Source organism: Corylus avellana, chromosome 2 (genome assembly GCF_965113065.1).
Source record: "Corylus avellana chromosome 2, dhCorAvel1.hap1.2, whole genome shotgun sequence".
In the NCBI taxonomy this organism is placed as follows: domain Eukaryota; kingdom Viridiplantae; phylum Streptophyta; class Magnoliopsida; order Fagales; family Betulaceae; genus Corylus; species Corylus avellana.
The window spans coordinates 23,455,901-23,474,563 of NC_142491.1; the positions used below are offsets into that span (position 1 = coordinate 23,455,901).

General features: G+C 35.4%; 1 protein-coding gene across 1 annotated transcript; it reads right to left on the reverse strand.

Annotated features, from left to right (window-relative positions):
* Positions 1–12,866: 12,866 nt before the first annotated feature.
* LOC132178070 (endochitinase) lies at positions 12,867–14,291 on the reverse strand. Its single transcript, XM_059590533.2, has 3 exons — positions 13,811–14,291; positions 13,583–13,736; positions 12,867–13,393 (listed from the first exon to the last, which is right to left on the reverse strand). The coding sequence occupies exons 1-3, from the start codon at positions 14,268–14,270 to the stop codon at positions 13,018–13,020; spliced, it is 990 nt and encodes a 329-aa protein (XP_059446516.2). The 5' UTR covers positions 14,271–14,291; the 3' UTR covers positions 12,867–13,017.
* Positions 14,292–18,663: the final 4,372 nt, after the last annotated feature.

The following is an 18,663-nucleotide window of genomic DNA, read 5'->3' on the forward strand; positions in this document are numbered from 1 at the left end:
AGGACAGCTCTAAACGTTCCAATGTATAGCACACTAACATATAGGTTTTGCTTATAAAAAAAAAAAAAAAAAATTAAAGGTTTACTGGTGAGGGGAGATTGTTAGTTGATGGAATTGGGACTAGAAATTAGGGTTTTGAAGCTCTTTTATCTATCTTTTTGAGGGATTTACCAGAAACACACGCTGAAGAAGAGCAGAAAGATGAAGAATAAGATAGAGAAAGAATAATAATGAAGGAAAGAAAAACAGAGCAATAAGCAAGAAGATTCTAGGCACTCTGGCAAAATTAGTTACGATGAATTCCTGATAATCTGCCTGAGAGAACCACAACCATTTTTCTAGGACCCTAAAAAACACTTAACTATAGCCCTGGAATAAGTTTTTTCACATATCATTGACCAAAGCCAACTAGAAGTAGCCAAAACAGATCAAAGTTCAAAGCCAACTAGAAGTAGCAAAGGCACTAAAAAAGAATTCAGAATAGAACCAACTTGAACTTCAAAGTTCAAAAGAGTAGAGTTATGAAATCTAAAAAATCTTAAGATACACACAAGCTTAAAAGCTATCCCAGCCAATAACCTGTTTTTATTCTCTTTTTCAGTTCTTATGATTTGCTAGAGAATAAAACCATAGCCACAAAGACTAAGGCCTCAACATGACTATAGCAAATCTTACTAGCTTCCCCTTTTGTTTTTCTATAACTATAACCAGCTCATTCATTTTGTAGAGCTATAATGATCTATTCTCTTACGTTTGGGCCAACAACAAAACTGTTCAAGATGTTCTTGGCATCCGCAAGGTATGTAAATATTTTAAAGCAAAAAATCAAATTAAGTTATTAGGGTTTTCGTGCGATTTCAATTTTGACAATTAAATCTTTAATTTTTTTATCTACTTTTAAATGTCTCTCTGTCAATATGTCATCCAATTAATTAACCATATGTTACATCAAACTAATCAAATAATACAACATGGCTCTAGTTTGACACTTGATGCATGTGTCAACCGTATGTTCCACATGGCACAATTACTTTAAATAAAAATATATGTAAAATTTATATTTATTTTATTGTGTGTCCACCTTAACCCAAGAGTGGTTGACCATGCACCTCGCCTTTTTTTTTTTCAAAACTTATTTATTCATTTATGGTATATCTATAATTTTAAGTAGCTGTGAGAGTTGGCACATGACATTCCAAATGAGAACCACGTGGTATTAATTGATTGGTTTGATGTGAGATAATGTTAATTAATTGGACAGTATGTTGACAAAGTGACCTATTTAAACAAGAGGAATGAACACCTACGAACTTAATTGTCGAAATTGAAAATCTCGTGATTAAATGAAAATCGCATAAAAACCTATTGACTAGGTTTGATTTTTCCCATTTCCAAACAAAAGCTATATAATGGGTTTCAAGATCAAGAATAATTTTACCAATTACTTCAAATGACAACCAGGGGAGCATAAAAGAGTGGACAAGATGCAATGCAAGCTTATCTTACACAGACAATGTCTTCTCTATTCTTAATTACCACCGAAATCTCATCAAGAAAGGGTAGAATGTTAATTTACAGGTAATGTCATAAATTTTATTTTTTCATATATCCTCCCCAATTTGCAGTACTATTAATTACCCTTGCCATGAATAGTTAGGGCTGGCAACTTCTTGTGTTTCGAGTTCGGGTTGTGTCAAGGTATGCATGTAAGACTATATGGATCAACCCTAATTTTACACATTTAATTAAACGAGTCAAACTCTTTAATTATAACTCGCTAATTCCATGTTGAGTTTGTGTCGGGTTTGCAGGTCGTGTCATAAGTTATTATCCCTGCCTAGATTGCACCAAAAGCTAATTTCATTGCTTTAAGAAGTAAGATACTTCACTCGATCATATGCTTTTTATTTTACAACAGTGGTGATCAGGACATGGTTATTCCCTATGTGGGCACTCACGCATGGATAAAATCTCTAAATTTGACTGTTTCTGATGATTGGGAGCCATGGTTTGTTGATGGGCAAGTTGCAGGGTTGGTGTCTTCTTGAACTTGCATAATTTGAAGTCATCAAGCTATTTTGAATTATAAATTTCAATACCAAGCAAAAGATAAAAACTCAAATAGGAAGAAATTTCATATAAATTAAGATGCCTCGACTAATTGAAACTCTACTACCAATATTTAGATTCATGGAATTGCACGTTAACATAATAGTACTCGAAAACCCTGCACCCAATTGGATTTTCTCCAAAGACAGTATTGACAAGAAAATGAAGAGCAAAATTGAATAAATTTACACCCAACAGAAGCTTGAAATGATCAAATGTTAGCCTCCTACTATGTTTGAAAATATCCCAATACTCAAAATCACAGGAAACAATATAGAAACCACAAAAATCAACCATTTTAGATGCAAAAATGCAACCCATGAACAGCAGATGCAAAATAGAAAGAGAAGAAGAAAGGAGAAACTCATTTAAGGTTTTCAAGGGTTTAGGAGAAACTCATACCAAAGAGAGGTACGCTGGAGAGAAAGCTATAGGAGAGCATTAAGTGTGCCGGAGTGAGAATTGGCAGAGAGAGGTGCGCCGGAAAGAGAGCTGCCGGAGAGAGAAACTTGCGTCGGAGTACTAAGTGAGAGAGAGAGCGATCGAGAGAGAGAGAGTGAGAGTGAGAGTGAGAGTGAGATGAGCTGCAGCTGTGTTGTGGTCGTGGGATTGTGCAGTACCTCCGAAAATTAGCACCTACCAATTTTTAATAGATGGCAGCAAATTATTTTGGGCAGCTCAATTAGTGGCTATTTGGGGCTTTTTTAAAAAAATAAATAAATGAGAAAAATATAAAAAAAAAAAACATGAAGCAATTTGTAATTTATTTTTTTTTTAAAAAAAAAATCATTTTTTTTTTCAATTATTTTATTATTTATTTGTTAAAATAATAGGGGTATTATAGGAATATTAAAAATAAGTGGCATTTTTATACAATTTGGTTGTTCGGGAGGCTACTTTAATATCTTTTGAATATTGGGGAGTTATATTGCAAACGACTGATACTTTTGATGGCTTTTTTATATTTTTTCCAAAAAAAAATTATACTACCAATTTTTTAATTTTCATTTATTTATTTATTTGTAATATTTCTCTTATAATATGTTTTTATTATTATAATATTAACTAAAAATTTTTGTTTAATAAATTTTTATGATAAAGATCATTAAGTTGATATTTATCTTATAATTAGTTATAAAATAATACAAAATTCAAAGATAATATAAGATCAATATAACTAAGGCACTAAGATAATATAAAAAGCTAACAGTTCAATTGAATGTTCGATTGAACCTTCCATTGAATGTTCGATTGAATCTTCAATTGTATCTAGTTTGATCTATCAATTGATCATACCACAGTCAATCGAACTAATTCATTAGGATCGCTCGGATGTTTGATCGAACATTTAATCTTATCACGATCAATCGAACTAATTCAGTAGGATTGATCGGACATTTGATTCTATCACGATCAATCGAACTAATTCATTAGGATCGATCAGATGTTTGATCGATCATTTAATCATATCATGATCAATCGAACTAATTCATTATGATCGATCGGATGTTTGATCGAACATTTGATCCCATTACGATCGATCAGACTAATATGTAATAGTATCGATCAGAATTGATTTTATCAGATGTTTGATTGAACCTTCAATCATGCCAAGTTTTATTGATTGTATCTCGATCGAACATTTAATTTGTTTGAATTTTGTTCGATCATTTGATCTTATCACGATCGGATATCTAATCAAACATTCAATTTCAATTGTTTCAATCATTTGATCATACCAAAGTCAATCGAACTAATTCATTATGATTGATCGGATATTTGATCAAACCTTCAATTTCAATTGTTTCAAGTTTGATCGATCATTTGATCCCATCATGATCGATTGAACAAATGTACTATGATCAAACAGATGTTTGAACGAACCTTTAATTTCAATTGTTTCAATTTTGATTGTCACTTGATCCTATCATTTGATTGTATCACTATCAAAGTTGTTGTACATTATGCAATAAAAATTAAAATAAAATAAATAAATAAATATATATATATATATATATATATATATATATATATATATATATATATATATATATATATATATATATTACATTCTGTTTCTACGATCCATCGCATACTTGTTGCGATCAATCGTAGTAATGGAATTTTGGCTTTGAAGATTCTGTTATTGCGATCGAACGCACCTTGGGTGCGCTCGATCGCAGTAATCGAATTTTACACCTTTGAACATTCTGTTACTACCATTGATTTTTATCTTGGGTGCGATGGATCGCAGTAATCGCATTTATACCTTTGAACATTCTGTTACTGCGATCGATCGCAGTAATCGAATGAATACCTTTGACCATTCTGTCATTGCGATCGATCGCAACTTGGGTGCGATCGATCCCAATAACAGAAACACCACCCACACTGCTGTCCGAATGCGATCGATCGCACCATGTGTGCGATCGATCGCACTTGGACAGCACACCACGTGACCTATTTTAGGTCACTTTCCCCCCACACCCAACAGATTTTTCTTCTCCAAGCTAGCACCCACCTCCGGCACTCCTCCACCGTTTTTCACCACTCGTCCACTCCTCCCCCGTTTTTCACCACCTCTACCACGCAGCCACCACACGGTTCTCTTCTCTGGCAACCATACCAGGTACTTTTCACCACCTCTACTTTACACCCCGTTCCCTATTCCCATCAACACCCCAACGCCGATCACTTCTCCAACTTTTTTTTTTTTCTCATATTTCTGCAATTGTGGGTGTTCATCCACCCACATTGCTTTCTTGTGGTTGGATTTTGGTGTTTTTGCAGGGGTTTTGAGCTGAGTTGCTTTGTTTTGCAATTTTGGCTATCTCTAGTGCACACAAGGTGTTCGTCAAAAGTCCCCAGTCAAGCTCACCATGCCAAGAGCTCAAGCTTCATCCTCCCGAGGGTCCGATACCCGAGCCATTTCTCCCCCGCCCACTTTTGAGAAGCGGGAGCTGCTATTTGAGACCACCTTCGCCATTCGAGAAGACTTTCAAAATCTTGAGGCGACTCAATGGGCGGTCGCCGAGTTCAAGCGATTGGGGCTCAACAAGCTTTTCAAGCCGGTCACCCCCACTGCCTACAGAAAATTGGTGATCGAGTTCTATGCCCATCTGTCTCATGACTGCAACAGGGTGGCTGCCCTCTCTTCGAAAGTGAAAGGCGAAGCTATTGAAGTAACATGGGCCGACATTGCTGCTGCCCTTCGATGCAATCATGAGCACCCTCCAGAAGCCGCACAGCTTGCTGAGCAATCGGACAGATTCTACGTGGCGAAAATCATTGAGGACATGTGCAAAGGGCAATATGCCGATGCCCATCATAATGCCGGCAGCCGATCCAAGCTACCTCAACGGCTTTGGTTTGTGGACTCCATATTACACCGTAATGGTTTTCCCTTGGGGCACAAAAGTCAGAGGCGGGATCAATTTCTTCAAACACTCTACTCCTTTCATAAAAATGCTTGGTACTCAATTCCCGACATAATTTGGAACGAAATTCACAAATTTTGGAATGGGGTGCACATTGGAGGAGCGAAGTCCACACATTCATGGGGGTTGCCTTTCCCATACTTAATCTCCTTCATCCTCCGGAAGAAAGGCATCAAGGGTACCGCAGCTGATGAGCCAGTCACTACTACTCCCATATTTGGCATTCGCCAATGGAACAAGAGCTTGTCCCACATGCCCCGGGTACCTCCAGCACCAGTAGCTGGTGCGGAAGTGAGTGAGGCCGAGCTGATGGCCGAAGATGAACCTGTAGTTGGGCCAGAGGCATCTGAGGAGGAGGCCCCGACAATTTTTCGTGAAGCACAAAACCGCTCACTTAGTGAAGAAATAGTGGGCCTTCGGAGAGAGTTGGCTGGCCAAAGAAAGGAGGCTTAGGAAAAGAAAGAATCGATGGACAAACACCTAGGCGCCTTAGAAGAATTGATGCAGTCCATTCTCAGCCGGTTGCCACCACCATCTGCAGGAGCATCATCTTCTGGAGCAGTGAGCGAGGACCACCGTTTGGCTGAAGACATTAAACTTAGCGCTCATGGGAGGCACCCCATAGTTTGTGTTTTCTTATGGGAAGGACCCCGTATTTGCACACGGTCGGTTGTTGAATTGCAAGGTATCAATATATTTTCACTTAAAACTGAGAGGAATTATTTTACGGTTTAGATTTTATTTTGTTATATTTAACAGTGTAAAATCTTTCCACAAGGTATCAATATATTCATCATATAATATATATACACTATTAGATTTGTAAAATTTAATATGAATTATGAAATGGGAATTAAGTCTTCAAATTAGTCCGAATGAAAACTTTATCCTCCAAATGGAACTCCTAACCAAATGGCAAATATATACAAATTAAAATCTTTCTTTAGGAGGATGGAATTGAAATAGAAGAATTTTTTCTTTTTTTTTTTAAAAAAAAAACATATATATATATATATATATATATGCATATTTGAAACAACTGTACATATGGAATAAGTGAAAGGGAGAGCTTTACTTTACGGTTAAAATTTTATTTTGTTATATTTAACGGTGCATATTGTGTCACTTTATTTGAAAATTTTAAAGAATGCAGTGATATATACACAATTTTAGTGGACGCTATTGGGCATCAATTTTATTTATTTATTATTTTTTTTTCTACCTACTCTTTTGTCGACCCTAATAATTGGTCTTCATAAGTGGACGCTATTGGGCATCAATTTTATTTTATTTTTTATTTTTTTATTTTTCTACATACTCTTTAGGGTCGACTTTCAAAGTCGACCCTAATAATGGGTCTTCAGCGTCCACTTTTAGTGGACGCTATTGGGCATCAATTTTATTTTATTTTATTTTATTTTTTATTTTTCTACGTACTCTTTAGAGTCAACTTTATCGACCCTAATACTTAAGTATTAGGAAGTCGACCCTAATAATGGGTCTTCAGCGTCCACTTTTAGTGGACACTATTGGGCATCAATTTTATTTTATTTTATTTTTTAAATTTTTCTACGTACTCTTTAGGGTCTACTTTATCGACCCTAATACTTAAGTATTAGGGTCAATTTTATCGACCCTAATAATGGGTCTTCAGCGCCCACTTTTAGTGGACGCTATTGGTCATCAATTTTATTTTTTATTTTTTATTTTTTATTTTTATACAAACTATTTAGGGTCGAATATGAAAGTCGACCCTAATAATGGGTCTTCAGCGTCCACTTTTAGTGGACGCTATTGGTCATCAATTTTATTTTTTATTTTTCTACAAACTCTTTAGGGTTGACTTTCAGAGTCGACCCTATTGATCTTTTATTTGAATTTTTTTTTTTTTTCTTTCCAGCTTTTAGCGTCCACTTAAGTGGACGCTATTGGTATAGTATCAGCGTCGACTATTGTCGACGCTAAAAGTTTTTTTTTTGCCGCTTAAATTTTTTCCGCCCCTTGAATAATTCCCACGTGTATATTAGGGTCGACTTATTAGCGTCCACTGTAAAGTGGACGCTAATATTCAACCTTTCGGCCCATTATTAACGTCCACTTTGATGTGGACGCTAATACTTAACTAATAAGTCGCCCCTGATGAGTAAATTTCTTGTGGTGGAAGAGGGAGGGAGGAAGCAGCTTCCTCCTCCAAGCTGAAGACCTGTGCGGTGCTCTCCTCTCTAGAGAGAGCTAGGGTTCCGGCAAAGCATCTCTCTTTCAACAGATACGTATAACAGCTAGCTAGCTACCCACGTAGGGACCGTCAGTCACTCAATTTGATCCTTATCCAATAGAGAAATACTTTGTGTCAATAATTTGTTCATATTTCTCTCATATTCTCCCAAGCAAGATCCTAAATGAACTGGATAATATCCAATTAGTTATATTAGAAAGGTATTTTTGTCTTTACACTTTTTTAGGGCCCTCCATTAATATAACTAATTCTTCTCCTCCTACAAATTCTATCACTACAAGAAATGTAGTAGATAAAATTCTGTTTGGCTACACATCAAACATATTCTGTTTGGGGTGAATCCAGTCATCTAAAAGAGGACAGACAACATGCAATTGCAATCCACTTGTTCATCATAAGCAGCAAAATCTGTTTATAAGTGTTTCACCAGATATTGCATATGAGTTTTCTCAAGAGCGTTTCTGGATCGATCACTTCAGTATAAAAAGTTCCCTCATTTGTACTCTCTGTCAATTTTGTAACATATAATATAAGAGAAATGCTACATGCACTTTCAAGTGCTTATTCCCAATAATACTCTCTAATTTTGTAGTAAAAATCACAATTGGATTTTGGATCCAATGGTGAATTTCATTGCCACGTCAAGGAATGTGCCATGTCAGGAAGTGTGTACTTATGAGTAAACACTTAAAAGTACATGTAACTAGCATTTCTCATAAAGTAACGCTCTCGTGAATTTTAGAGCTAGGTGGGTATATCATGTAATATTACATTGAAGATAGTAAAGAATTGCGAGTGCATGTTTCCTCTGTCAGATTGAATTGCAGTGAGTACATAGTGTATTTGTAGAGTCATGTATTACAGTTCTCAAGAGGGAAACATCTTCATTTGTTACAATAATCACTACTAGTTCTAGACTTCCGAAATGTATTTCAATATCAATATTCGGAAAGGAGAGTAGGACCCAAGCTTTAAGACTTGTCTCTGGAGGGAGGCTAGGAAGAAAGCTACACGTTTCAACTCTGCACACTTAATTTGTAAGTGTTAGATGCATATTGGATTTAGACGCCTCTGCTTCTCTCTCTCTCTCCTTCCACCCCTCTCTTCGATCTCTATCTTCTCCTTTGTCTCTCTTTTTCCTCTTTTTCTTTCCCCTTTTCTCTACTTTAGGATTTAAACGCTAATAATAACCTATCAGTGTAATACCTCAATAAAAACGATTGTTTTTATTAAAAGATTTTATACAAAGAACGGTCAAAGTATTTATGAAAGAAACCTAGTTTTATAACAACAAACCTAAGCCCATACTTACAGCCGAGAAAGCTTCTAAAACGTTTGAAGCATAAAACGAAGCTTAACCTTTTCTGTTCGGACGTATGCTAGGGTTGCCAGACGTACACTCCTGTCTGTATATGTTTTTTTTTTTTTTTTTTTTTTTGAAAAGAAACATTCACTTCTCTATTAATCAATCAATAAGAGACTATGGATTGCTCTCCCTGGATGATCTCCAAGATACACTCAGGGATTTCTCCCAACCACTGCCTTTCGATTCCCATTCGTGCCGCCAATTTTACGTGATGATGAGCTGCATAATTGGCTTGACATCCCACAAAATCAATCTCCTAATGAGGAAATCTGTTGAGCAGAATTTTAGCATCTGCTACTAAGTGTCCAAACCTACTCCAATTGGCTTCCCATGAGTTTACTGCATCCACCATATTTTTTGCATTGCCTTCCATGTTAATGGTCTGCACGCCCAATTCCAGGTAGACACGCAATGCATGAACAACAGCCATAGCCTCTGCGACTGTAGGATCGGAGACTCCTTGGCTAATACTACACTGAGCAGCAGTTACACTCCCTTCATGGTCCCGGACAACCACTCCCATGCCCATTCTGCCACATTTGAGATTCAATGCTGCATCCCAATTAACCTTCAACCTACCCACGGAAGGTGCTTTCCATTTGTCCTCATCATGACTTCCCTGCTATTGCTGCTCATGAAGCTCACCCCGTAAAGCCTGACCATACTCCAAGACTACAGTGAGCACCCTTTGTATCAACAAATTTGGATGATTGAACTGCCCCCCTTGAACCACCCCATTCCTTCATAGCCACAGTTGTCGTGATAAGCCAACAAACATTTTAATTTCTTCCTCATTCCCGGTTTGCAGCCTTTGTTGATTAACGTTTTAACCAGATTCACAAAACCCCAATTAATCTTATTTATTGTCGAATAAAAACAATATATATATATATATATATATATATATATATATATATAATAAATAATTAGTCATTGTAGTTGGTCTAAATTACAAATTGCTTAATGTCGTATTAAAGTAAAATACAAGGTATGGTTCTTGAGATATTCCAAAAAAAAAAAAAAAAAAGTACTAAATTAGCTCATCAAACAATCAAATTGATTTTACTTTAGTACGACATAAAGCAATTTGTAATTTAGGCCAACTATACTGACTAATTATTTATTTATTTCCAAAAACTTTTTTTTGTTTTTGTATTTATTCGTCCATTGTTATTTTTTTAAAAATAAAAAAATTGTTTTTTTCTAAAAAAAAAAAAAATTGTTTGGTTTTTTTACAATTATTTTATTATTTTATTTGTTAAAATAATAGGGGTATTATAGGAATATAAAAAAATAAGTGGCATTTTTGATACATTTTGGTAGCTTGGGGGGCTACTTTAATACCTTTTGAACATTGAAGTACTATATTGCAAACGGCTGATAGTTTGAGAGGCTTTTTTATATTTTTCCCATCTTTTTTTCTTTCTTTTCTTAATTTTTTTTTTTTATCAATTGTCAATTGGGGTTCCTATTTCAAATATCTCTAAATTAAAACACACAAACAAATAAACTCTCCTCTAGCTACTGATTGTTTAGCCTTGCTTGCTGCAATTTTCCAGATATGATGGACCCATATGTCCCCAACTTTGTTTTATATGGTGTGAATCACAATTTATTTGATGATGATGATTGGTTTATAGAGATGTTCTTGTTTCTTCTTCAAATTGAGGCCATGTTTGAGGAAGCAGCCGAAGTTGACACGATACCCCAACCAATGGCAGAGCTAGGATGTTGTTTGTGTCGGGGCAAGATTAATATACAATAATATAATACTTTATTACAGTTTACTCAAAAATCAACATGGATATTTTCTTAATTAGATTCAGGAATAATTATATATGTTTATGGGCTGGAACCTTATATTTTAAATAACTCTAAACAAATTGTGCTAACCAATTTTCTTTGACTTCAATATATGTATTTTGCTGATAAGACACGTTATCAACTCCAGAGTTAACGAGTAACTATCTGGGGCCCTGAGAAGTTAATTTATTTTTTCTTACTATGAATACAAGGCTTACAAAATATTAAAAAATAAAAAAATAAAAAAAATAAGGTTTTTTTTTTTTTTTTTTTAAGCCTAACATTTCTCTTTTCTTATCTCTTGGTTCTTTAGGCATCTCATGTAAGTTCCAAAATTTAATAAATAAATACAATAATATAAAACAATATATTGTATACCTTGACACCCAGCTGCATACTATTTGCGACTGCACCCCCAGAATTCTTTCTGCGTGTACCACAAGCATCAGGATTTTTTCTTTTATTTTCTTTCTTTTTCCGCAAACAGACAGAGGTGATGTCCTTATTTTTTTCATCTCACGTACACAAACACACTGAAACGTGCCCCTTTAGAAGCCTCCCGATCTCGAAGTTGGCTTATCTACATCAACCATGAGCCATCCGCTCTCAACCATCAATCTCTCCTCAAATAAATAGTAGTCTAAGTAAAACCTTATCTCTTTGCACCTTTTTGAAACTTGCCTTAATTTACGAAGCCAACAGATTCAAAATTTCAATAACAGGTAATTAATAAGCCAACCCAAGCATATGGCCAAGCAGATAAGAAGAAGAGGAGGAGGATAAGTAGGGGCTGGGGAAGGAGGAGTATGGGCTAAGGTCAAGAATGCTAAAATATTTACCCATAAAAAAAAAAAAAATTAAATATTTTTTGGAGGGGCGGGCGCAAGCCCGACCAGCTGTTTAAAGAAACTGCAAGTACTACATCATTTTCTTGAGGACCCAGGTCGAATGATCTTGCATAGACTCATTGAGTTTTATGCGTCTAGTGGTTAAAGGTGTATTATATAGGCATAGCTAATATCCTTTGTTAATGGAAATAAAAAAAAGAGAGGGTATTTTGGTTTTATTAGATTTTGCATGGTACGTTTGGTCGGAGAGAAAGTGGAACAAACTGAGGAAGGAAAGTTTAATTTGGAACTCTTAATTATCTTGGTCTCTTTTGAAGCTACTTTTTCTTTTTTTCTTTATTGGTTATTTCTAGATAATTACATTTTCTTTTTTTCTTTATTGGTCATGTCTTTCTCAATCTTCTTTTTTCTTTATTTGTTTGTACAATTCATATGTATCAAGTGCCTCTTTCTTTTCTGCAATTTGTTATTTATGTTGCCTCAATTAAGATTCAGAAGAGAGAAAGGGAGATCAAAGGAAAAGAAAGAAATGTTTGAGAGAGAAAGAATTTCATTTGTTAAAAGAAAAGAGGAGTTAACGGTGTAAGAATATTAATTAAGTAAATTAAACAAAACATGTGCTTCTCACAATATCTTACAAGGACATATGACAATTTGTTAGACTCGATTAGAGGATATATCCTCCTACTCAATTTGGAGTCAATTTTTATCATTTTTTTGTACTAAATTCCTGAATTACTTGTCCAATTTATAAGCAATGTGATTGCGATAAAGGGAAGGCGACATTGCATTTACCATCACCATGGTTCACAGTTGTTGGACCGTGTTTGATTGGCCTTATGAGTAATGCAACATCCTTATCTCTTATCTCATTTTTCTACCACTTGGCTCATATAACTGTTTCCATCAGCCATTTATTTTAAAAAATAAAATAAAAAATAAAAACAAAAAAACAAATGCAAAGGCTAATGAACATGGACACATCACTCTAATAATTTAAGAGTGAGATGAGAGATAAATATTTGAAATTTGTGATGTCCAATATGCATATGGAGTAATCTGAATAGACAAATTCATGAACGCTTTATTTCTTTATTCAACTGTAATCTAGAAACTTTCTTAGTGGACAAGAAAATCTCTCCAATTACATAGTTATAGTATTGTCTCCTTATTATTCTTCTTTGAACCTTCATTCACCTTGAATTCTTAGCAGCTAGCTTAGGCAAAAGGCCTTTGATTGTTGCAGTCTAAGTTGTCCCCGTAGCTTACTCCAAATTCGTCACAGTACCTTATGTAGAACCCAATCCTACTCTCCACTCTACTGTCAGGACCATGCCCACATTCGAGGCCACCATTGATTATGTTGGTGATGACACCATAGCCCGGAACCCGACCGGCGGCCGTGTCGGTAGCGGTTGGTGTCCATTTTCCAATGATGACATCGTGGCTGGAGGGCTTGTTTGCCTGTGGGGTCATCCAAAACCATATGGCTGTCTTGAATGATAGGATTGCGTCTTGGGCTACTAGATCCGGATTGTTTAGGAGATTAAGTCCAAGTCCAAGGGCTTGTCCCGCTTGCCCGTAATTGTAGTTGCTGACAGAGTCAACCAAACAATCAAAGTCGTCAAAATTCACGGTCGAAGTCTCTGATATTATATGCATGCATGTGTAATATTTTTGTCCATGCAAGGAACTAATGTTTAATTCAAAGGCTCAAAATATATATATATATATATATATATATATATATATATATATATATATATATAATTCGGAGACTTACTAACTGAGTTGAATAGGGCCCCGGCCAAAATATTGTTTGCCAAGCACACACGGCCATTCGGTGCTTGACCTACAATAATTTTCGGGCGGGTCCTTTTCGTCAATAAAGCAATAACCCCATGCATATGGGCCATCTGGTGCAGCTTCCCATCCTCCTACATATACAAAATAAAATCAGCTTTAATTTGGTTATGATAATTAGCAAGCTTCAATACTCAAACTAACTCACCTTTGGTCTCATGAGAGGTTTGACCCAAGAAAGCTGCAATCTCCCTTTTACGTGTATCAGCATCACCAGTTGTGCCAAAGCCAGCAAAAGAATTTGCTGCTGCAATGAAAGCATTGTAGGTGTAGAATCCATTGCTTCTACATCGCGGATCATTCCGATATTTAAGCAATTGGTCAAAAAGAGTGGCACTGATGATGCTGGCAACACCGTCTCCCGGAGGCGGGGACGGAGTCGGGTTTGGGGGTGGAGGCGGGGACGGGGTTGGATTGGGGGGTGGTGGTGGAGGGGTTGCAACACATTGGCTCTGGCAACCAGTCCCACAGTAGGCAATTGTGGTGCCACACCATCCATGTTCACTACAGCATAGGCCGTTTGGACATAGAGCTCCACCGGCCTGATGTCCACATTGTTCTGCAGAGGTTGTTCCAAGCAAGAATGCTAAGAAGAGAATCAACTTCATGTTTGTGTTTGAGGATGTATATGTGTTATGTTGGGATATGGTTTATGGACGAGAATGGTGGGTATTTATAGGCTAGCTGAGCCTTATGATTTCGTCATCAAGGACCAGCGACCGACCATATCCGAATTCTTGTCTATTTTGCATGTGTTGCATGTGAAAATATTGTCCTCGATATGAGCTGTCTCTCTTGCCTTTATTTTTTATTTTTTTATTATTGTGTTGAATTTATCTTTACTCATCACTCCTTTTAGCTTTAAACTGTGTTGAATTTAACTTTACTTATCATTTCTTTTAGTGGCAGCTACAATTCGCTTTGGATGATTGTGATGGTTGTGATTTTAGAGTTAGTCTCAATGAAGTGTAATTTATTACACCAATGGTTTGGTCTATAATTTACATAAAAAAGCGTTTTTAGACGGGCAGAAGTATGCTTAATTGGTATATCTTTTCCATGCTTCCTGACCATTGACTTTTGAAGTAAAAGTACCCATTGCTTGGGAAATTTACTGCACAATCAACAAATGATTGGGTGCATTGCATTTTGTAAAACCAAAAGGAAATATCAGATGCAGAAACGTGTATTTCGTTCAAGTTGTGGAACAGAAATCAACAAAAACAAAAGATTCCAAAGCAAAAACTTTGGGATGCCAAACAAGCTTTCAGAAAACGTGTTCTAGGAGGGACCACAATTGCATCGTGATGTTCCAAAATAAATAAATGAATTAATTCTAGAGATAATGATTCTCCTCCTTTCAAAACGAAATGGATAATATCAAATTTATTGTTAAAGTTTTAAGTTGATGTCAAAGTCATTTTTATAATATAATTATTAATTAAATGCCTTAATTAGGAGCCGCCCACGTGTATAGCATCTTCTTTTCAAGATCAAGACTAGGATTCTCTTTAATTTATTTTGGACTGAAAAATATCCAGTTAATAGCCAAGATCTCTCTAAAAAGATCTTAGGGCCATAAATAAAACATTTGTCCCATTAATATAAATAATAATAAAATATTATTTATACTTTAAAAATAATAAAAAATTAAAATAATAAAAAATTAAAAAATATCTGGGGTGGTCCGGTTTGGGGTGGCCGAAGCCAACCCCATGGCCCAACAGGGGTGGTCCAACCACCCCCAACGGCCAAACCAAAAAAAAAAAAAAATCGTTTAGGGTTTGGGGGTGGCCGGACCACCTTTGTTTGGCCTCAAGGTGGCTTTAGCCACCATATACCAGTCCGGTCTGGGGTGGTTGAAGCCACACCTGGCCAATGGGGGTGGTCCGGCCACCCCTTAGTTTTTTTTTTAAATATTTTTTTTATTTTAATTATTTTAATTATTTTTAAAGTTTAAATAATATTTTATTATTATTTATATTAATGGACATATGTCTCATTTATGGTCTTAAGATCTCTTTAGAGAGATCTTAGCTATTAACTGGATATTCTTCAGTCCAAAATGAACTGAAAAGGATCCTAATCCTCAAGATCGGCGTATAAGAGAGATACCCACGTAATTGATCTTCAGTGACTCAAGTCCTTATCCATCGTTATCACGTGTCTTCATAGCAGTGAAAAGTAAAATCTCACCCCCTTTTTTTTTCATGGCCCAATTCTCCTACAACTTCTGTTACCTCAATCAACCACTCCAATTCTATACCCACCCACAAATGGAATTAGGATCCTCTCTAGTTCAAATGAACGGGAGAATATCCAGTTAGTTATATTAAAAGAGTATTTTTGTACCCTCAAAAAGTAAAAAAAAAAAACAAAAAATACCTCTTTAATATAAGGGTAAAGTCCACTTAATCCCCTCAAACTACCACTCCAATGACAATCTACCCCTCAAATTACCAATTGTGACAATTTACCTCTCAAACTACCAAAACAATGACAATGTACTCCTAATTTTAATAAAATGACAAAATTTCCCTTACTAAATAAAAGCAAAATGCTAAAATTTATTTATTTTTTTCAAAATTTTAAGGGTATTTTTGTCTTATAGGGGTAATTTCATCATTTTGCAAGCATTGGAGGTAAATTGTCATTGTTTTGGTAGTTTTGGAGGTAAATTGTTGCTATTAATAGTTTGGAGGGTAAATTGTCATTGTGATGATAATTTGAGGGGGTTATGTGGACTTTACCCTTAATATAACTAACTCGATAATCTCCAGTTCAAATGAACCGGAGAGGATCTTATTCCCCACAAATGCTACTCCTGTTCTAGCACCGGTTAATCTTCTCATTACTCTCTATTAAAGTATTTACTAAATTTATATTTTTTCTACTTAAAACTTTTAAAATAAGTGGTGATTTAAAGGAATAAAATCATCTCCATTTCATTTTCAATTAGTGGGTTTTAGAGGGATAAAATTGTCCAAAAAATTAAAATGACAAATTTATGAATCTAAAAAGCACTAAATTTACAACTTTAAAATGGATGGATCATCATGCATGGCTAGAGGGCTTGCTTGGCTGTGGGGTCATCTAAAACCATATCGCTGTCTTGAATGATATTACCGGGTCTGTGACAACCAGATCCGGGTCTTTGCACTCCAAATTTCTTGATAACCTTTTTGTTTTTTTTGAATTAGAAATTCATTAACTTTTAGTATGGCCTTTAATTTGACTTTTCTCCATAGCTGAGAAGTTAATTCACTTTTTTACTGTTTTTACAAGCATAAAAAACACCAACATCCATAATACACTACAAAAAATTCAGGCTTCTCTGACGTGTGTACAGTACCCTGGTTTTCAAAACGTCATCAAATGGTGACATGTCAATGAGTAAAACGTCGCTAAAATTTTTAATGACATGTTAATATTTAGTGACGTGTGAACAATAACACATCACTAATTTAATTTTAAAATTTTTAGAGACAAGGACATGTACGAGTAAGGGTGTTAAACGAGCAAACCGTTTGCGAGCGATCTCGGGATCGACTCGTATAAGCTCGGCTCATGCTTAACTTGATTATTAAATGAGGCGTTTCGTGAACACAAATACTGGCTCAAATATTAAACGAAGCAAGCTCGATTCAACTGGTTAGGCTCGTCAGCAGCTCGAATTTGTAGTTGTTTACATAGTTGCTCATTTTAATATTAAAAATTGATGATTTTTTTTTTTTTCCTAATAGCATCCTTTTATTATAAAATGATGCATATCTTCTCTCTCTGAAACCAAGTGTCATGCTGTCTTGACTCAGGCTCCATACTCGGTTAGTCAGGCTAAGCAAATGCTCATATGCAAGCTGGCTTTTTGAGCCGTTTAAGAGTTCTTAAAGTTTAAATTTAGAATAAAATAAATAAATTAAATATAAGAGCCAGCTCATGAGCTGGCTCGGCTCGGCTCGACTTATTATGAGTTTGAGCTCGAGCTCAATTTTTTGGTTCGTCATTAAGCTCGAGCTCGAATAAAATTTAAATGAACCAAGCTCAAACAAGAGAAACTCGCTCAAACTCAACTCGTTTACACCCTATGTACTAGAGGAGAAGCTCCACAAGTTCTTGTGGTGGTTGAGAGAGGAATCAAGCTTCTGCATTTTAAGCCCGGTAGGATTAATTCCTTGATCTCAAAGACGTGCGCCCAAAAGAGAGCTCAGGGGTTGCTTCTAATCACATCCTCTCTCTGTTTCAATTTCAAGATAACTATCCCAAACTGGTCGCGTTCGCTCGCAAGGTAAAATTCCTATTTCATTTCATGAACTTTTAACCACTTGGTGTGGGTTTTTCCTTCTCACTACCGATTTTTTTTTTTTTTTTCCTTTCTTTTCTTTTTTCTGAGTTCAGATTTTCATCAATGTGCCACCTGTCCATTGTGAATTTGGATAAAAATCATCCTATTTTTATTTTTTATAATTCTTTTATTTTTCAAAAAGAAGTTATACCTATTTTTGCAGAGAGTACAAGTAAATGTTATTTATTGAGTAATCATGCCTCCTTTTATGCATGGGAACGTAGTTCAATTGGTAACTCAAGGATCGGGGATTGATACCTCGCGTTTCCATGGTTTTATTTTTTATTTTTGAGAAAAAATAAATAGAAATTTTAAATATTAAAAAAAAAAAAAAGAGAAGTATTTTATTCTATAAAAAATAAAAATGAATATAAAAACATTCCATTTCTTTCTTCCCTTTGCAGTATTTGCCTGGACAATAAATAATATTATCCAGTATTATCCTTCTCGGAATTAAGGGGATTGTAACTAGGATTTAGTTAGATAGAATACAACGACATGGTGATGATAAGTGATTAGAACTCGCAACAACGATCAACTAAAATCAGCAACAAGAAGTGAATATATATATATCCCATCCAATTTTATTTTTTTTAAAGTTTTGCTCACCCCAAACTAAATTTCTAGTTCCACCCCTGATTGGATCAATATCTTACCTA